The 21,593-nt window shown below is 42.2% G+C and overlaps 1 protein-coding gene across 1 annotated transcript; it reads left to right on the top strand.

Moving 5' to 3' along the window:
* The first annotated feature begins 17,952 nt into the window (after positions 1–17,952).
* Positions 17,953–20,762, top strand: LOC148147502 (liver-expressed antimicrobial peptide 2-like). The gene is made up of 3 exons (XM_087995041.1): positions 17,953–18,888; positions 19,817–19,956; positions 20,509–20,762. The coding sequence occupies exons 1-3, from the start codon at positions 18,712–18,714 to the stop codon at positions 20,543–20,545; spliced, it is 354 nt and encodes a 117-aa protein (XP_087851167.1). The 5' UTR covers positions 17,953–18,711; the 3' UTR covers positions 20,546–20,762.
* Positions 20,763–21,593: the final 831 nt, after the last annotated feature.

Raw genomic sequence — 21,593 nt, 5'->3', positions numbered from 1 at the left:
AACCTCAACTATACATCCCTGATAATTTGTCATCATATTATTTAAAAATATTTACTTTTGCTATAAAAAAATTTAAAGATTCTGCATCCAATGTCTTGAGGAAAAGAATTCCAAGGACACTCAACCCTCTGACAGAAAGGTTTGTTTTCTCATCTCTATCTTGAATAGGTGACACCTGATTTTTAAACTGAGCCCTAATGATAGATTCTCCTGCAAGAGGAAGCACCTTTTTGACATCCACCTGGTCAATTCCCCTCAGGACCTTATATGTTCCAATTGTTTCAAAGCCACCTCTGATTTTACAAAACTACAGAGGATACAGATCGAACCTATCTAGTCTTACCTCATAAGGCAATTTGCTTATTCCAGGTTTAGTCTAGTAAAACTCTAAATAAATTCCAACATATTAACATCCTTCCATAAGTACGGTGACCAATACTGTACACTACTCCAGCAGCAGCCTTGTCAATGTTCGAGATAATTAAAATATAACCTCTATTCTTGCATTCAGTCCCCCTCACAATAAACATAACACTCTATTAGCTTTCCTGATTATATTCAATACCTGTACACTAACTTCCTGTAATTCATGCACTCGGACTCCCAGATGGAAAGATATAAAAGAGACCTAAGGGGCAACTTTTTCACGCAGAGGGTGAAACGTGTATGGAATGAGCTACCAGAGGATGTGGTGGAGGCTGGTACAATTGCAACATTTAAGAGGCATGGGATGGGTATATGAATTGGAAGGGTTTGGAGGGGTATGGGCCAGGCGCTGGCAGGTGGGACTAGATTGGGTTGGGATATCTGGTCGGCATAGACAGGTTGGACTGAAGGGTCTGTTTCCATGCTGTACATCTCTATGACAAAGCTCTGCAACCTCTCACTGTTTAGATAATTTTATTCTTTCTGCCAAAATGATGAGAAACTAAGGCTCTGGTCAAGAAAAAAGCATTCAGGTATAGACGGCTAGGACCGAGTGAATCCCTAGAACAGTATAAGGGCAGTAGGAGTATGTTCAAGAGGATAATCAGGAGGGCAAAAAGGAGGCATGAGATAGCTTTGGCAAATAGGGTGAAGGAGAATCTAAAGGGTCTCTACAAATACATCGAGGATATAAGGGTAACTAGAGAGAATGGAGTCCTTAATGATCAAAAAAGCTGCTTATGTGGGGAACTGCAGAGATAGATGAGATACTAAACAATCAGTATTTACTGTGGAGAAAGATATGAGATTAGACAATTTGGAGAAATTAATAGTGCTATGACAGGGGGTAAACCCATCTGCTAATTTAAACCAGCAACTCAGAAAAGATTCACCACGTGCTGTAATCCATTAAATTTCAAGAGGCACAAAGCTATCCCAGAGGTCACTATTTAAAGTAAAAATTAACAACTTTGTTCTTTATGTCCAACAGAGAATATTAAAACTAACATCTATTTCCTTTCTCTTAAACCTATCTTTTACATCCTACTCTACAATACTAGTCTGATTTTAAAAAAAAATCCTGTTTCAAAACCAGTCAGCTTTGCCAAGTTTCCTGTGTAGATTTTCCTCTGTAGCTTCTCTCCAGGTCGGTTTTGATGTTCCTTCCCCAGAGAGGTACCTCTCAGAGAGCACATGAGCTAGCAGTCTTTGTGGCAGTTCCCCCTCTAAGTATTCAAAAATCCGGTTTTATACCCCAAAACATTGGATCATTTAATTGGTTTTAATATCAAAATACTAAATTCTAACTCGATTGGGATTTTGGTATCTTGGGGCATAATATCAACTGATTGGCTGAATTTGAATTTGTTTTGTCTCATTGCAACCTAACTACCTCTACCAGCCTCCACCACATCCTCCAGCAGCTCATTCCATACACGTACCACCCTCTGCATGAAAAAGTTGCCCCTTAGGCCACTTTTATATCTTTCCCCTCTCACCCTAAACTTATGCCCTCTAGTTCTGGACTCCCCAACCCCAGGGAAAAGACTTTGTCTATTTTTCCTATCCATGCCCCTCATAATTTTGTAAACCTCTATAAAGTCACCTCTCAGCCTCCGACGCTCCAGGGAAAACAGCCCCAGCCTGTTCAGCCTCTCCCTGTAGCTCAGATCCTCCAACCCTGGCAACATCCGTGTAAATCTTTTCTGAACCCTTTCAAGTTTCACAACATCTTTCCGATAGGAAGGAGACCAGAATTGCACGTAATATGCCAACCAATGTCCTGTACAGCTGCAACATGACCTCCCAACTCCTGTACTCAATACTCTGACCAATAAAGGAAAGCATACCAAATGCCTTCTTCACCCTCCTATCAACCTGCGACTCCATTTTCAAGGAGCTATGAACCTGCACTCCAAGGTCTCTTTGTTCAGCAACACTCCCTAGGACCTTACCATGAAGTGTATAAGTCCTGCTAAGATTTGCTTTCCCAAAATGCAACACCTCGCATTTATCTGAATTAAACTCCATCTGCCACTTCTCAGCCCATTGGCCCATCTGGTCCAGATCCTGAGGTAACCCTCTTTGTTGTCCACTACACCTCCAAGTTTGGTGTCATCTGCAGAGTTACTAACTGTACCTCTTATACTCGCATCCAAATCATTTACGTAAATGACAAAAAGTAGAGGGCCCAGCACTGATCCTTGTGGCACTCCACTGGTCACAGGCCTCCAGTCTGAAAAACAACCCTCCACCACCACCTTCTGTCTCCAACCTTTGAGCCAGTTCTGTATCCAAATGGCTAGTTCTCCCTGTATTCCATGAGATCTAACCTTGTTTATCAGTCTCCCATGGAGAACCTTGTCAAATACCTTACTGAAGTCCATATAGATCACATCTACTGCTCTGCCCTCATCAATCCTCTTTGTTACTTATTCAAAAAACTCAATCAAGTTTGTGAGACATGATTTCCCAATCACAAAGCCATGTTGACTATCCCTAATCAGTCCTTGCCTTTCCAAATACATGTACATCCTATCCCTCAGTATTTTCTCCAACAACTTGCCCACCACTGAGGTCAGGCTCACTGGTCTATAGTTCCCTGGCTTGTCTATACCGCCCTTCTTAAACAGTGGCTCCACGTTTGCCAACCTCCAGCCTTCCGGCACCTCACCTGTGACGATCAATGATACAAATATCTCAGCAAGAGGCCCAGCAATCACTTCTCTCGCTTCCCACAGAGTTCTTGGGTACACCTGATCAGGTCCTGGGGATTTATCCACTTTTAACCGTTTCAAGACATCCAGCACTTCCTCCTTTGTAATCTGTATATTTTGTAAGCTGTTACCATCTATTTCCTTACAGTCTATATCTTCCATTTCCTTTTTGCACAGTAAATACTGACGCAAAATACTCACTTAGTGTCTCCCCCATTTTCTGTGGCTCCAAGGCCGCCTTGCTGATCTTTGAGGGGCCCCATTCTCTCCCTAGTTACCCTTTTGTCCTTAATGTATTTGTAAAAACCCTTTGGATTCTCCTTAATTCTATTTGCCAAAGCTATCTCATGTCCTCATTTTGCCCTCCTGATTTCCCTCTTAAGTATACTCCTACTTTCTTTATACTTTTCTAAGGATTCACTCGATCTATCCTGTCTATACCTGACATATGCTTCCTTGTTTTTCTTAACTAAACCCTCAATTTCTTTAGTCATCCAGCATTCCCTATACCTACCAGCCTTCCCTTTCACCCTGACAGGAATATACTTTCTCTAGATTCTTGATATCTCATTTCTGAAGGCTTCCCATTTTCCAGCCGTCACTTTACCTGCAAACATCTGCTTCCAATCAGCTTTCAAAAGTTCGTGCCTAATACCATCAAAATTGACCTTTCTCCAATTTAGAACTTCAACTTTTAGATCTGGCCTATCCTTTTCCATCACTATTTTAAAACAAATAGAATTATGGTCGCTGGTCCCAAAGTGCTCCCCCACTGACACCTCAGTTACCTGCCCTGCCTTATTTCCCAAGAGTAGGTCAAGCTTTGCACCTTCTCTAGTAGGTACATCCACATACTGAATCAGAAAATTGTCTTGTACACACTTAAGAAATTCCTCACCATCTAAACCTTTAACACTATGGCAGTCCCAGTCGATGTTTGGAAAGTTAAAATCCCCTCCCCCACTGACACCTCAGTCACCTGCCCTGCCTTATTTCCCAAGAGTAGGTCAAGTTTTGCACCTTCTCTAGTAGGTACATCCACATACTGAATCTGAAAATTGTCTTGTACACACTTAACTAATTCCTCTCCATCTAAACCTTTAACACTATGGCAGTCCCAGTCGATGTTTGGAAAGTTAAAATCCCCTTCCATAACTGCCCTATTATTCTTACAGATAGCTGAGATCTCCTTACAAGTTTATTTCTCAATTTCCCTCTGACTATAGTGATATCTTGAAAAGTGAGCATATTAGAGAGGAGGAGATGTTGGATGTCTTAACAGGCATAAAGCTGGTTAAACCTCTGGGACCTGATCAAATACTCCAGAGGTTTGTGGGAAGCTATTGCTGACCCCTTACTGAGATAGTTCTATCATTGATAGGCACACATGAGGTGCTGGAAGACTGGACCTTAGCTAATGTGGTACCATTATTTAAGAAAGATGGTAAGAAAAAAACAGAGAACTAAACACCGTTGAGCCTGATGTCAGTGGTGGATAAGTTGTTGAAGGGGATTATCAGGGATTGGATCTATGTGTATTTGGAAAGGCAAGAATTGATTAGGGATAGTCGACATGGCTTTTTGCATGGGATATCACATCTCACTAACTTGACTGAGTTTTTTGAAGAAGTGATGAATAAGATTGATGAAGGCAGAGCACTGGATGTTGTCTATATGGACTCCAGCAAGGCTTTTGACAAAGTCCTGCATGATAGATTGGTTAGCAATGGTAGATCACTTGAATACAGGGACAGCTAGTCATTTGGATACAAATTAGCTGAAAGGTAGGAGACAGAGAGTAGTGGTGGTGGAGGGTTTCTTCTCAGACTGGAGGCCTATGACTGGCAGTGTGCCACAAGGAATGGTGCTGGGTCCACTGCTTTTTGTAATTTATATAAATGATTTGGATTAAATAAAGGACGTATGGTTAGTAAGTTTGCAATTGACACCAAAATTGGTGGTGTAGTGGACAGCGAAGAGGGTTAGATCAGAGTACAATGGGACCTTAATCAGCTGAGCCAATGGGCCAAGATGTGACTGATGGAATTTAGTTTAGATAAATGTGAGGTACTGCATTTTGCTAAGGCAAATCAGGGCAGGACTTATACGCTTGATGGTAAGGACCTAGGGAGAGTTGCCAATCAAAGAGACCTTGGGGTGCAAGTTCATACATATTTGAAAGTGGAGTCACAAGTAGACAGGTTAGTAAAGAAGGCAAGTGGATCAAATTGGTAAGTGCATCAAATATAAGAGTCAGGAGGTTATGTTGCGACTGTACAGGACATTGATAGGCCACTTTTGAAAAACTGTATTCAATTTTGGTCTCCACAATATAGGGAAAGTTGAAAGCATGCAGAAAAGATTTACAAGGATGTTGCCAGGGTTGGAGTATTTGAGATATAGGGAGAGGCTGAATAGGCTAGTGTTATTTTCCCTGTGGTCTCGAAGGCAGAGGGTTGAAATTATAGAGGTTTATAAAATCATGACGGGCTTGGATAGGGTCTTTTCCCCAGGTTAGGGGGTAGTCCAAAACCAGAGGGCATAGGTTTAAGATGAGAGAGGAAAGATTTACAAGGGATCTAAGGGGCACCTTTCCCATGCAGAGGGTGGTCTGTGGATGGAATGAGCTGCCAGACGAGTTTGTGGAGGCTAGTACAATTATGACATTTAAAAGGCATCTGGATGGGTATATGAATAGGAAGGGTTTAGAGGGATATGGGCCAAATGCTGGCAAATGAGACTAGATTAAGTTGGGATATCTGGTCGGTATGGACAAGTTAGACCAAAGGTTTGTTCTGTGCTGTACATCTCTATGACTCTTAAGTTTCTCAAACACAACTTCCCATTTGTAAATATTCTGACTTTGCCCATTAGATCATTATTAACCAGGTGTTTACTAATCCAATCCTTTATAATAAATTCCAGAATTTTCCCTCCAATGATGTAAGGCTAATAGGTCTGTAGTTCCTGTTTTCTCTCTCACTACCTTTAATAGTAGTGTGAAATTTGCTATCTTCCAATCTTCTCGATTATCCAAAATCTGTAGAATTGTTGAAGATAATCACTAATCGATTGACTATCACCATTCCTTTCAACACCTTGAGATATAGACCAATAGGTCCTGGGGATTCATTAATCTTCAGGCCCATTAATTTCTCCACCATATTTGTTTTACTCGTGTTATTATCATTCAACTCTTAGCCACCTGGTCTGCTCATATTTATGCTTTGAATTCCATGTAGTGACTGATACGCTAACAGATTGCCTGTCCTCTCACTTCAGTTCACTAGGATCACATGTAGGTTTAAAACAAAAAAATCTGCTTCAATGTAGGTAAAATTGGACTTTCTGTGAGTGGGAAGAAAAGCAAATTTATTTCTTTTTGATTGCTGGAAATCTAATCCTAATTTTGCTGGCTTGGAGTATGAGGATTGTATAATGCTACTGTTTCAGAACTGAAATACTCTACACCCTTTCCACATCCATTCACATGTTTCATATCCGAAATAACTAGTTGAATTTGATTCAGAATGTGATATCTAACTATTAGATAGTTGTTCATTTTAAATAGCTGAGATGCTTTGCATCGCTTAGAAATTCTGGTCTGTAATTTTATTTTAATGTGCAATTTAAGAATTTGAGTTCACGTGTATTCTTATTGATCAGTTCTGCAAAACATGTTTTTGTTGGGTTGCTTGTGCAAATTAGGTTCAAGAGGTAATCCAGAACATTTGAACTTTAAAGCATAAGCATGTGTTCTAAGCAGAACTTGTTAATGGTGTAATTCATAATACATCTTTAAAGTGACTTGCCAGGTAAATCAATGCTTTCCAAACATTTTCATACCATTGAGGCTTGTAAATTGTCACAGGGAGAGGCAAAGACCTATGGGAGAAAGGGATGGGTGTTTGACAATTGCTACCATGGAACTTGCAAAACCGAAATTTCAGCTCCCAAAACCTACTTTGGGAAGCTCTGAATTAATGAACCAAATGGTGAGGCATAATTGAGCTTTCAGATTAGGGAGGTCCAAATTTGCAAATGGGTTAATCTCAGTTCTACCATTGTAGGAAGAAGCTAAGTATTTTCTCACACAGAAACATGGATTGTAGTGGTTCAAGAAGGCAGCTCACCACTACTTTCTCAATGGCAACTAGGGACAGGCATAAATCCTGGCCAGCCAGTGATGCCCATATCCCAGGAGTGTATAAAACAAAGAACTTACCTTTTTTTTTCTCATTGACAGATTATAAGCAATTGCAGATTTTTAAATGTTTTCTAATCAACTTGTTCAGAGAATGTTATTACACACTTCTGGAACAATTGGAACTTGAATCCATGCCTCCTGACTCATAGGTAGGGTCCCTACCACAGTTCCAGAAGAGGCCAACTTGCCCATTATTATCTTGCAATGTTTAGAAGAAAAATAAGGAGTTTGTTAAAACCAAGAATTTGAATGGATGAAGCATGGCAACATTAGTTAGATCATAATAGCCACTGGTTGGATTTGAATGGATTAAAATTTCCAACTACCCGTTTCAATGGTTTTGAGAGGTTAAAAATACTGACTCAGCTCTTCCACATCGGGAATGGAGTTTGCACATCTCATCCGACTAGCTGTATCACTGGGAATGACAAATCAGCAAGCAGTCTATGTGTTTATCTTGGTTGGAGTTTGACATAGGGAAGGGGAATCTAATGCAAGGAAAATAATTCAACAAAGTGGTGAATTAATAGAAAATGAAACTGATGATGCAATAACAGGAAGACTGAAGCAAAAGTTGCAATACATTAATGAATGAAAAGACAAAGTAAAAGAATAGAACATTAAGCCAATCAGCACAATATAGTGTTAACAATCAAAGTTCTTTCCAGTGGCTATCAGAGGACAAAAGTCCTAAAGTGATGTCTCTGAATAAGATTTAGTGTGATAAACATAAATTAATAGATGATCGGGCAAAGGTAGTGGAAGATATTAAAGTCCATGACTCATACAAATGTTGTTATTAGCATGTGGCAACATGGAGCGTGTGGTATTGTGCTACACGTTGGAGCTCCAACAAGACGGTGAGGGCTGTTTCTCATCTGATCCTGGTGACAGGGTAAATGCCAAATTTGATAAGGAGGCTAGACACGTCCAAGCAATATGACCAATAGTCATGCCTTTTAATAGCTGCCACAGAAACATATTTACAAAATTCTGTGTGACTGTGGAGGTTTGTAGTGGGAAAACATAGAACATACAGTAAAGGAGCAGCCCACTTGGTCCAACTGGTCCCTGCAGGGGTTTGCACTTCACATAAGCCTCCTCCCCCAACTCTTCATCTAAACCTACAAGTAAAACATTCTATTTCTTTCTTCACCATGCATTCATCTTTTTTTCATGTGACTTGAGCCTTGCTAGTAAACATGGTATTTGTTTCTCATCTCTAATTACCCTAGAGAATGTTGGTGAGCTGCATTCTCGAACTGCTGTTGTGCTGTTTAGAGGGAGTTTCAGCATTTTGCCCTAATGACAATTAAGAAAGTCAGGATGGTGTAATGGCTTCGAGGGGAACTTGCAGCTGGTAGTACTCCCAAGGCACTTGCTGCCATTGTCCTTCCAGGAGTGTTCTACAGGCAACCAACCTGTCAGTGGGCAACCGAGAAGCAGATATACAGATAATTCACTACAGTATGGAGACAGGTCCTTTGGCCAACCAAAATGTCCACTCACGCTAACCCCACTTCCCTGCACTTGGCCCATATCAATCTAAGGTAAAAACAATGACTGCAGATGCTGGGCTTTTGCCCGAAACGTCGATTTCACTGCTCCTTGGATGCTGCCTGAACTGCTGTGCTCTTCCAGCACCGCTAATCCAGAACCATATTCATCTAAACCTTTCCTATTCATGTATTTGTCCAAGTGTCTTTTAAGTATTGTTAATGTACCCACCTCAACCACTTCTGCTAACAGCTCCATCCATATGTGTACTACCCTCTGTGTAAAAACATTGCCCTTTAGGTTCCCTTTTATTCTTTCCCCTCTAACCTTAAATTGAGGCTTTCTAGTCCTTGATTCCCCAACCCTACGAAAAAGACTGAGTGCATTCATCTTATGCATGCTTTTCATGATCTTGTACAGTTCTTTAACATTCCCCCCTCAGTCTCCTACGCTCTAAAGAAAAATGTCCTAGCTTGTCCAACCTCTCCCTATAACACAGAACCTTGAGTCTTGGCAACACCCTTGTAAATTTCTTTGGCACTCTTTCCAGTTTAATGACATCCCTCCAGTAGCAAGGTGACCAAAACTGAACACAATACTCCAAGTGTGGCCTCACCAACGTCCTGAACAACTTCAATATAATTTCCCAACTTCTGTACTCAATGCCCTGACTGATGAAGACAAAGTATGTCAAAAACCTTTTTCACTGCCCTGTCTCCCTGTGAATCCCCATTCAAAAAACCATGCTCCTGAACTCCAAGATCCCTATGTTCCACTAAATTCCTCACGGGTCAACCATTCACTTTGAAACCCCTACCTTGATTTGAATTTCTAAAATGCAAGACCTCACACTCACCTATACTAAATTCCATTTGCTATTCCTCGGCCCACTTCCCCAGCTGATCAAGGTCCTGCTGCAATTTCTGATAACCTTCCTCATGCCTTGTACATTCTCATCCAAATCATTGATCTAGGTGACAAACAGCAAGGTAGGGAAAATAATGATAGGAGAAAGTGAGGTCTGCAGATGCTGGAGATCAAAGTTGAAACTTTATTGCTGGAACAGCACAGCAGGTCAGGCAGCATCCAGGGAACAGGAGATTCGACGTTTCGGGCACAGGCCCTTCTTCAGGAATGAGCAGAGAGTGTTCAGCAGGAGAAGATAAAAGGTAGGGAGGAGGGACTTGGAGGAGGGGAGTTGGAAATGTGATAGGTGGAAAGAGGTCAAGGTGAGGGTGATAGGTCGGAGTAGGGTGGAGGCGGAGAGGTCAAGAAGAAGACTGCAGGTCAGGAAGGCGGTGCCGGGCTGGAAGGATCCGGCTGAGACAAGGTGGGGGGAGGGGGGATGAAGAAACTGGTGAAGTCCAAGTTCATCCCCTGCGGTTGGAGGGTTCCCAGTCGGAAGATAAGACGCTCCTCCTCCGACCGTCGGGTTGTTGTGGTTTGGCGGTGGATGAGTCCAATGACCTGCATATCCTCGGTGGAGTGGGAGGGGGAGTTGAAATGCTGTGCCACAGGTTGGTTGGGTTGGTTCGTCCGGGTGGCCCAGAGGTGCTCCCTGAATCGCTCCGCAAGTAGGCGGCCTGTCTCCCCAATATAGAGGAGGCCACACCGGCTGCAGCGGATGCAGTAGATGATGTGGGTGGAGGTGCAGGTGAATCTGTGGCGGATATGGAAGTTTCCCTTGGGGCCTTGGAGAGAAGTGAGGGGGGAGGTGTGGGCGCAAGTGTTGCACCTCCTGCGGTTGCAAGGGAAGGTGCCGGGAGTGGTGGTTGGGTCGGTGGGGGGTGTGGATCTGACAAGGGAGTCGCGGAGGGAGTGGTCTCTACGGAAAGCTGATAGGGGAGGGGAGGGAAATATATCCTTGGTGCTGGGGTCTGTTTGGAGGTGGCGGAAGTGACGGCGGATGATGCGCTGTACTTGGAGATTGGTGGGGTGGTAGGTGAGGACCAGTGGGGTTCTGTCCTGGTGGCGGTTGGAGGGGCGGGGCTCAAGGGCGGAGGAGCGGGAAGTGGAGGAGATGCGGTGGAGGGCACCGTCGACCACGTCGGGGGGGAAAAATGCGGTCCTTGAAGAAGGAGGCCATCTGTGTTGTACGTATTTTGAACTGGTCCTCCTGGGAGCAGATGCGGCGGAGACGAAGGAATTGGGAGAATGGGATGGCGTTTTTACAGGGGGCAGGATGGGAGGAGGTGTAGTCCAGGTAGCTGTGGGAGTCGGTAGGTTTGTAGTAGATGTCCGTGTTGATTCGGTCGCCTGAGATAGAAACAGAAAGGTCTAGGAAGGGGAGGGAGGAGTCCGAGACTGTCCAGGTGAATTTGAGGTCGGGGTGGAAGGTGTTGGTGTAGTGGATAAACTGTTCAACCTCCTCGTGGGAGCACGAGGTAGCGCCGATACAGTCATCAATGTAGCGAAGAAAAAGATGGGGGGTGGGGCCAGTGTAGTTGCGGAAGATGGATTGTTCCACATACCCTACGAAGAGGCAGGCATAGCTGGGGCCCATGCGGGTGCCCATGGCTACTCCTTTTGTTTGGAGAAAGTGGGAGGATTGGAAAGAAAAGTTGTTCAGGGTGAGGACCAGTTCGGTCAGTCGAAGGAGGGTGTCGGTGGAAGGGTACTGGGTGGTACGGCGGGAAAGGAAGAAGCGGAGTGCTTTGAGTCCTTCGTGATGGGGGATGGAGGTGTACAGGGACTGGATGTCCATGGTGAAGATGAGGCGTTGGGGACCGGGGAAGCGGAAATCCTGGAGGAGGTGGAGGGCGTGGGTGGTGTCACGAACGTAGGTGGGGAGTTCTTGGACTAATGGGGACAGGACCGTGTCGAGGTATGCCGAGATGAGTTCGGTTGGGCAGGAGCAGGCTGAGACGATGGGTCGTCCGGGGCAGTCAGGTTTGTGGATTTTGGGCAGGAGGTAGAAACGGGCGGTTCGGGGTTGTGGGACTATGAGGTTGGAGGCGGTGGATGGGAGGTCCCCTGAGGTGATGAGGTTATGGACGGTCTGGGAGATGATGGTTTGGTGGTGGGGGGTGGGGTCATGGTCAAGGGGACGGTAGGAGGAGGTATCTGCGAGCTGGCGTTTGGCCTCAGCGGTGTAAAGGTCAGTGCGCCAAACTACTACTGCGCCTCCCTTGTCAGCTGGTTTGATGGTGAGGTTGGGGTTGGAACGGAGGGAGTGGAGGGCTGCGCGTTCCGAGGGTGAGAGGTTGGAGTGGGTGGGGGGAGTGTGGGAGTTCAGGTAGCGGTTAATATCGCGGCGGCAGTTTGCTATGAAGAGGTCGAGGGCAGGTAGGAGGCCAGCACGGGGTGTCCAGGTGGACGGGGTGTGTTGGAGGTGGGAGAAGGGGTCGTCAGAGGGTGGGCGAGAGTCTTGATTGAAGAAGAAGGCACGGAGGCGAAGGCGGCGGAAGAATTGTTCGGTGTCACTCCGTGTATTGAATTCATTGACCCGAGAACGTGTGGGAACGAAGGTGAGACCTCTGCTGAGGACTGATCTTTCATCCTCAGAGAGGGGCAAGTCTGGAGGGATGGTGAACACACGGCAGGGCTGGGAGCTAGGACCTGGTGTGGGGCTGGAGCTGGATGTGGGGGCGGGGTTAGGCCTGGGGGCGGGGACAGAGGTCGGCTTGGGGGCGGAGTTGGACATGGTGATAGAGACCGGCGGGGGGGCGGGGTTAGTCGCGGTGACGGAACTCGGCCGGGGGGCGGAGTTAGGCGCGGTGACGGAACGCGGCGTGGGGGCGGGGCGGTCCTTCCAGCCCGGCACCGCCTTCCTGACCTGCAGTCTTCTTCTTGACCTCTCCGCCTCCACCCTACTCCGACCTATCACCCTCACCTTGACCTCTTTCCACCTATCACATTTCCAACTCCCCTCCTCCAAGTCCCTCCTCCCTACCTTTTATCTTCTCCTGCTGAACACTCTCTGCTCATTCCTGAAGAAGGGCCTGTGCCCGAAACGTCGAATCTCCTGTTCCCTGGATGCTGCCTGACCTGCTGTGCTGTTCCAGCAATAAAGTTTCAAAAATAATGATAGGGGATTTTAACCACCATAATATGAATTGGGATAATCATAGAATGAAGGTTTTAGAGGGGCAAATTCCTTGAAATATGTTCAGGAGAGCTTTTCATGATAACGCGTAAATAATCTTACAAAGATCAGCACAGGGCTGGACTTAGTTTTGAAGAATGAAGCTGGATAAATGTCCGAGATGACAGTGGAGGAGTATTTTACTGACAGCAGCCACAACACTGTACGTTTTACGTTTGTTATGATAAAAGAGAAAGATGGTCTGCAAAAAAAGGGTTTGGATTGGGGTAAGGAATATTTTATTAAAATAATGTAGGGGCTAGCCAAAATAGGCTGAGAATAGCTACTCGGGGGTAAATCTACAGCAGAACAGTTGGAGGCATTCAAAAATGTACTGTGGTGGCAGGGGGGGGGGGGGGGGAGCCACAGGCCCAACATGTTCCTTTTAGGGTGAAATGTAGGAGCAAGAAACCCAGAGAACCATGGACCTCTAGGAATATTCAGGACTGAATAAAAATGAAAAGAGAGGGATATAACAGGTACAAAGGTAGCAAAAACAATAGAGGCCGTGGAAGAGTACAGAAAGTGCAGGACAGACTCAAGAAAGCAATTAGTAGAGTAAAGAAATGGCATGAGAAAACACTGGTAGGCAAGATTAGGGAGAATCCCAAAATATCCTACAAGTCTATCAAGGGGAAGGGAATAACCCCAGAAAGAATAGGGTCAATAAGGGACATGGGGCTGATCTATACATGAAGATAGAGGACCTTGGTAGAGTGTTAAATAAATATTTTACGTCTGTCTTTATTCTGGAGAAGGAGGACTCATACAGAAATCAGAAAGATGGACTTTCTGATAGCCTTTAAAAAATTATTTGGGTAAGCACCTAAAGCATCATATCATTCAAGCTTATAGGCTAGAGTGGGAAAATGGGAGTAGCGTAAGTAGTAGTAAATATTTGGTGGTAAAGGCTTGACGTGGTGTAGGGGGTCTTTTCTATACTGTATGACTCTCTGACTCTGTGGTAGATGTCATGGGGCTGGAGGATATTGCCAAAGGAGATTGAGTCAGTGCATCTTGTTTTATATAAACATGCTGTCACTATGCACTGATTGTGGACACAGTGACTATTGAAGATGGTGGATGGGTGCCAATCACCTGGGCTGCTTTGTCCTTGATGGTGTTGAGAATCTGAAGTATTGTTAAATCACACTCATTGTTGAAACAAGTGGGAGGTATTCCAGCACAAGGTGAAGAACAGAATGTGTGGAGTCAAGAAGTGAGTTATCCACTGCAGAATTTTCAACTTCACCTCTGCCATTGCTATCACATAGATTTCTCTTAAGTACATTTATTTATCTCACTTCGTTCATGTGGTAGAGAGTTACACATTCTAAACAATAACCACTCTGTGGGTGGTCTCACCATATCTCTTTAGACAATAGACAATAGATACAGGAGTAGGCCATTCTTATTTTTAAGCTGTGTCCTCTGGTTCGGCACTCACCCATCAGCGGAAACATGTTTCCTGCCGCCAGAGTGTCCAAACCTTTCATAATCTCATATGTCTCAATTAGATCCCCTCTCAGTCTTCTAAACTCAAGGGTATACAAGCCCAGTTGCTCCAGTCTTTCAGTGTAAGGTAATCCCACCATTCCAGGAATTGACCTCGTGAACCCAGGCTGCACTCCCTCAATAGCCAGAATGTCTTTTCTCAAATTTGGAGACCAGAACTGCACACAGTACTCCAGGTGTGGTCTCACCAGGGCCCTGTACAGCTGCAGAAGAACGTCTTTGCTTCTATACTCAATCTTGTTATGAAGGCCAGCATGCTATTAGCCTTCTTCACTACCTGCTGTACCTGCATGCTTACCTTCATGACTGGTGTACAAGAACACCCAGATCTCTCTGTACTGCCCATTTACCTAAATTGATTCCATTTAGGTAGTAATCTGCCTTCCTGTTCTTGCCACCAAAGTGAATAACCATACATTTATCCACATTAAACTGCATCTGACCACTCACCTAACTTGTCCAGGTCACCCTATAATCTCCTAACATCCTCATCACATTTCACCCTGCCACCCAGCTTAGTATCATCAGCAAATTTGCTAATGTTTTTGCTAATACCAACTTTAGGTTTAATATGACCCCTCTTTTCAATTTAATGCTGCTAGAAATTAACACCAGTGATTTGGGGTTAATAAGGCCTTTCTAAATGGTCAGCAGCAGTACTTTTAATATTTTGTGTATCAGTTCCACAGGATTTTAACCCAGTATTTGACCAAATGTGGCATAAAAGACCCCAAGCAAAATTGAAGTTTCTGAAAATTCAGATTTTTACAGATTTTTGTCAGACTTAGGTCAAAGAAAGATAGTTGTGACTTTTGGAGACCAATTATCTCTGACCCAGGACATTGCAGCATTTGTTTCTTGTGGTAATTTCATATGCCCAATCATCCTCAGTTCCTTCATGTGTGATCTTCCATCCAGCTTGGTCAGAAATTGGAATGTTCACCAATGATTGCATAGTGTTCAGTACCATTTGCAACTCACCAGGTCCTTTCAGACCAAGTATGATGCAACAAACCATAAACAAAATTGAAACTTGAACCATAAGTGTCAAATTACATTCATATTCATAAGTTCCTGACATGAACATCTTTAACAAGAAAGAATCTAACCATTTCCCCTTGATGTTTAACAGCATTATGGTTTCTGAATCTTGCACAATGAACATCCTGTGGCCAACTTAAATGGATGAGCCATCAAAATAATGTAGCTACAAAGAGGGATTTAAGGTTGGAAATTCTGTGGCAAGGATAATGAATCTTTGGATATTTAAGTTCAGTGATTGTATATGCTCAAGACAGAGATCAATAAATTTCTAGATACTAATGACATCAAAGAATATGGGTTAATGTGGGAAATTGCATTAAGGTAGATAAACAACCTGATCTAGAATGTCAGAACAGGCTTAAGGGGTCAAATGGCTTATTCCTGTTACTATGCTCCTGTGCACCATCCAGAATGAAATTGCGCATTTAGTTGGCACCCATTCACCATTTGAACTTTCACTCTGTCTCCCATGAACACACAGAAGTAATATTGTAAATTATTTGCAAGATGCATTGCACCAATTCATCCTTTAACAGCACCTTCCAAACCTTCCAAATCTTGACATCTGTCACCTAAAGGAACAAAGGGAACAGACACATGGAAATGCCACCACCTGCAAGAGACACCCCCCCCCCCCCCCCCCACAGACTGTACACCATCTTGATGTGGAATGATATCCCCATTTCTTCACTGTCACAGGGTTAAAATCATGAAACCACCATTCCAACACACATGGACTGCAACAGCTCCACGTATAAGACTCTGGTGCGGCCGCATCTGGAGTATTGTGTGCAGTTTTGGTTGCCATACTAAAGGAAGGATGTGGATGCACTGGAGCGGGTGCAGAGGAGGTTTACCAGGATGTTGCCTGGTATGGTAGGAAGATCGTATGAGGAAAGGCTGAGGCACTTGGGGCTGTTTTCATTGGAGAAAAGAAGGTTTAGGAGTGACTTGATAGAGGTGTACAAGATGATTAGGGTTTAGATAGGGTTGACCATGAGAACCTTTTTCCACGTATGGAGTCAGCTATTACGAGAGGACATAGCTTTAAATTAAGGGGTGGTAGGTATAGGACAGATGTTAGGGGTAGATTCTTTACTCAGCGAGTCGTGAGTTCATGGAACGCCCTGCCAGTAGCAGTGGTGGACTCTCCCTCTTTATGGGCATTTAAACGGGCATTGGATAGGCATATGGAGGATAGTGGGCTAGTGTAGGTTAGGTGGGCTTGGATCGGCGCAACATCGAGGGCCAAAGGGCCTGTACTGCGCTGTATTTTTCTATGTTCTATGTATTGGATCACCATCATCAGCAAGTCTGCAGGGCAACTAAGGATAAACAACAAATGGCCTTGCCAGTGATGCTCGCATTAGATGATAGCATTAACTTGTTTTGAAATTCAATGCATTTCGTTAAATATTGTGCCAATTCTGAAAATCTGAGCATATTTTAAAAATTATTTAACTCACAAGGGTTGAGAATATCACTTTTTTAAAATGATCATGGTTTGCATAACACATGCAATCAGATATATTTATTCAATTATCAATTCCTAAACAGGCTCATAGAGCTGAAGCCAAAGTGTGGTTGGTGAGATGAATCAACTCAAAGAAGTCTGTAAATCACACAGCTAGCAATTGCATGAGTATGTAACAAGTAGTTTTCTTCATTAAGGTTTTGAGTTTGTGATTACTTTTGGATAAAATTAATTTAATGCAATATTTAGGTTTGGGGTTGGATCAAATTTGAAATTTAGGTAACATTCACCATTATGATTAGAATCGTGTATTAGAATTAAATTCAACACTTGTTACAATCCTAATAGGGTTTGATCATTTTTGACAAATGACTAAAGAACATTGGTCATTAGAATAAAGACTTACATGTTACTTTAGCATAGCAGTAGCTCCTCGGTTTCACTACAACTCAAACTGCAGCCACCCATTTTTATGTGAAAATGCCATTCCACGTTATTAGGTTTCTGTTTGATGTACTCCCCTGTGGCACACTGGCATGTCTTTAAACTGAGATTTTTACTGTAATTTCCTGCTTTATTTGGAGTTAGTGGTATAATTCAAAGCATAACCATCTTCTAATGTTCAGTATTCATGACATGGTAGCTCAAGGTTTTAAATTATATTTTGGGTTAGGGCAATTTTATTTGGTAAGAAAGCTTTGTTTTATTGAAGTTTTTATTTTGTTGGAATAGATTCCTTAGTGTAATAAATTTGATGAAGGGTAGATGTTTGCTGTGAGATTATCAGGCTGATGAAGCATAACTTATTAACTTGATGCTTCAAAATATATGGATCATATGCAAAGGGGCTGAAACTAGTCATATTTGTACATGATTATTTCAACAGTAATGTAGAGGTTTCATTTGAAGGTATTGATCGAATGCTTACCAGAAATTATTGTATAACATTAATAGTGTTCAAAAGCATTAAAGTCTCATGAGAAAAAAAAACAACATATAAGGATAAAATAACTTTTCATCTATGGTTCTGTAGTGATCAACCAAATATGTGTTGAAATATTCTCCCCAATGTTAAAGATTTTTTGCCTATGAAGTTCTGCAATTTATCTTGAAGTGCTAGGGTTCTGGCTGTGTAGAAACTAGAAACTAACAAATGTACATATGGTGTGGGTATGCTTTGAAGGACTATGAAAATGACTCCAGTGAAAAATGCAAACTTATCAGGATTGAATACTATAGATTATAGAGTTTTTAAACAATTAGAACAGTCATTATCAGGGATAATGAAGAAATTCTAAAGCTCTCAGTACTTTAGTCCACATTTTCAGGACATGGAAAGATCATTTTGTTTTGCATATACTCCACAATCACCTGATGAAGGAGCATCGCTCTGAAAGCTGGTGTGCTTCCAATTAAACCTGTTGGACTATAACCTGGTGTTGTGTGATTTTTAACTTTGTACACCCCAGTCCAACACCGGCATCTCCAATCATGCATATAATCAGGAATGGTAGATTAGGGTTGTTCATTTTGCTGACATATTTGTAGAGCAGTCTAACAACACTAAACCTTTCTATGTTATTTAAGCAATGTAGAATCAAGAAATGCATGAATATTGTTTTCTCTTGCCCTGACCAGACTTGAGTCCTTTTAATTTTTTTGCTCTTCTGCCTCTGATAGATTACAAGCATTATGGATTTGATCTTTGCTTCATGAGCCAGTAAAATCACCTGTATCTAAATTGCGAATGTGTCTATGCCAAGCAGCTGCCTATAAAATAGGGTGCAAAGCATTGCAGGATAGGTTTTCCCTGTTGTATTTTTCCAAGTGCATAGCTATTACAGAGTACTCTGTGGAAATGAATGCTCAATTTATGAAATACTTTGCAATTATTTGCATAGCTTCAACTCTTTTTAACACTCAGGTATGTAAGTATGAAATTACAATATTGGAGGAGATCATGAATTTATGTAGTGAAATATTTACAGACACTTTCTATTGCAGCATTATATTGAAAGAAAGTTAAGAATCTGTGCAACAGTGGCAAAATATCTTCTGTTTCCAGAGATTTTACATGACAAGTACCCAATGCGGAATCCACCAAACCTGATGCAGGCCCTTCTGACAGAAATGTCAGAGGATTTGTTATTCTGGGAATGTCTCGTCTTGCAACTTGTCACAGCTAGTAAAGGAATTATTAACAGCTGAAGCCTGGCTGCATGTTGTGTTCTTATGTTTACTCAGGAAAGCAATACATGGTGCATTTTAGCAATGCAAAATTTTAGTGCAATCAGAAGTAGGTTTTAATTTGTAAAATAGAGTGTCAGTAGCTTTGTTTTGCATTATTATGGAGATAATGGATCAACGAAGCTCACTCAGAAATCTATAATATTTATAGTAATCCTAACTTATTCTTTTCTTATCTGTAGCACATACATCTGATTGTCTATACTCATACATGAGAAGATAAGAGATACAGTAGCTTTTGACTGATAACAAGTAATATTTTACAGCTACTTTATGGGAAAAATATCTACTAAAATATTATTAATGCCTACTGAGCTACTGAGTATGAAATGACTACTCAGCAGATTGTGTTTGTGGCAGCTATTGTTCGAACAATCCAAAACATGCTTATATATTGCTGGGCTGTTACCAATATTGAAGTTTGAACTAGCATGCGGGAAGATATGTAAGCTGGTGCTCAAAAAGACAGAAGAGAAAAAGTTATTGGAAACAGTTAACAGCAACTGATTTACGTCTGCTATGAGGCACACTGGATGTTGCGCTGTCTAAGCTAGTGGATGGTTGCAGTGACATTATGAATAATATGATTGTGCCTCTTCACATAGGCTGACTGTGCTGCTTTTGGGCCAGTAGAAACTGTGCTTCAGAGAGCCAGGAGAATGACTCCTCTCTGGAGATGGATCACTTACAGGCCCCTTGGATCCTCTTGCAGGAGCAATGAGGAGTGCAGCTCAAAATACTGCAGGTAAATAAGAAAAACCTTGACAAAATAATGTAAGATTACCATGGCCAGTTTTTCAGTTGTGGTCTAACTAGAAAGGGCTAATGAAGTTAATCAAATATAAATCATCATTAATCTTAATTGTGTTTCTGAACATTCCTAACATTTTTAAACTTGTGTGTGCTATTTATTTATCAAAGAAAATCCATTTCTGGAATCAACATATTGCAAACAATCTGTTTAAATAAGAGGAATTGAAATTAGAGTCGACTCCAAAATCATGAATCATTCCCTTTATAGGCACTACATGCAAGAAACAGCAGTTTTTACTGCAGTCAAAATTCAGATAAACTGTATCTGTGTAATAAACCAAAAACAAAAGACAGAAATGAAAGTTCAGATACCCAATAATTGTATAAGCACTTCCTGTTTATAATTAATGGTGATGGGGATTATGATAATTAAATGAATCGTTAAAGTGCTTTAAATAAATAAGAAAACACCACATTGGATTATCATGTAAACATGTTATATTCTATCCTTTATGCTAATCCAAATATTATCTTGATCTTACAGAAAGAAGCGCTGCAGCTTGGCTGTCTATGAAGTCTAAAATTCAAACAAGATTTTTGTAAAGAATCACAAATATAATATAAACTATTTTGTATTTATGTAAATTATTTATGCCCAATCTCGCTGTGTAAATTATTTGCCAACCAATGTATTCCTGTAAATGTATTGTATACAATTGATTGTAAGTGAATTTTAATGTATTTTTTGTACAAACAACAAATTAAGCTTGAATAAAATGGAAAAATGTATTGTCTGAAAGTTAATCAATTCCATGATATTTTGGAGTATGGAAACTGAAATAGATATGTCTACTGTTTCCTTATGCCAGTGGGTTATGATTCGTGGAATACAATTGTATCTTTAATCTACTGGCATTTTTTCCTATTGTTATGTGACCTCAACCTCTGCTGCCTTTGTGTGTAATCTGTGGTAGCTAATCCTCACACAACATGGAGCACGGCATCAGTTTGGAGCAGCTAGAAATGTATAGAATTTCATTGCTCTAAGATTCAACTACTGAAAGAAAGAAGTTAAAAAGAAGTCTGTAACTTTGAATTACTGGGTGTGTCAAAATTGATGGGCATTTTCCATTCCTTGTTGCGGTGTAAATGAAAGGAGGTATGAGAGACCTAATTGAAATTTCTTCCACTTTCAGTGAAAAAAACTATAAAATACGTACAGAATTAGAAAACCGGAGCCATATAAGAATTACGAACCCCCTGTTCAGAGTGCTCGGGTAAGATTATTGCTAGTTTGATTAGATTAGATTACTTACAGTATGGAAACAGGCCCTTCGGCCCAACAAGTCCACACCGACCCGCCACTCACCCAGACCCATTCCCCTACTCCTAACACTACGGGGAATTTAGCATGGCCAATTCACCTAACCTGCACATTTTTGGACTGTGGGAGGAAACCAGACCACCCAGAGGAAATCCACACAGACACAGGGAGAATGTGCAAACTCCACATAGTCAGTCGCCTGAGGCAGGAATTGAACCCCGGTCTCTGGCGCTGTGAGGCAGCAGTGCTAACCACTGTGCCACCGTGCTGCCCTGAATTGTGTCCTGATTCTCACTAAAGGGAAG

The sequence above is a fragment of the Chiloscyllium plagiosum genome, unplaced genomic scaffold, assembly GCF_037043375.1.
Source record: "Chiloscyllium plagiosum isolate Xiang-an unplaced genomic scaffold, Cpla_swu_hap1 HiC_scaffold_16, whole genome shotgun sequence".
Taxonomy (NCBI): Eukaryota; Metazoa; Chordata; class Chondrichthyes; order Orectolobiformes; family Hemiscylliidae; genus Chiloscyllium; species Chiloscyllium plagiosum.
The sequence above is the reverse complement of the archived record's forward strand: the minus strand, read 5'-3'. Positions and strand labels throughout refer to the sequence as shown.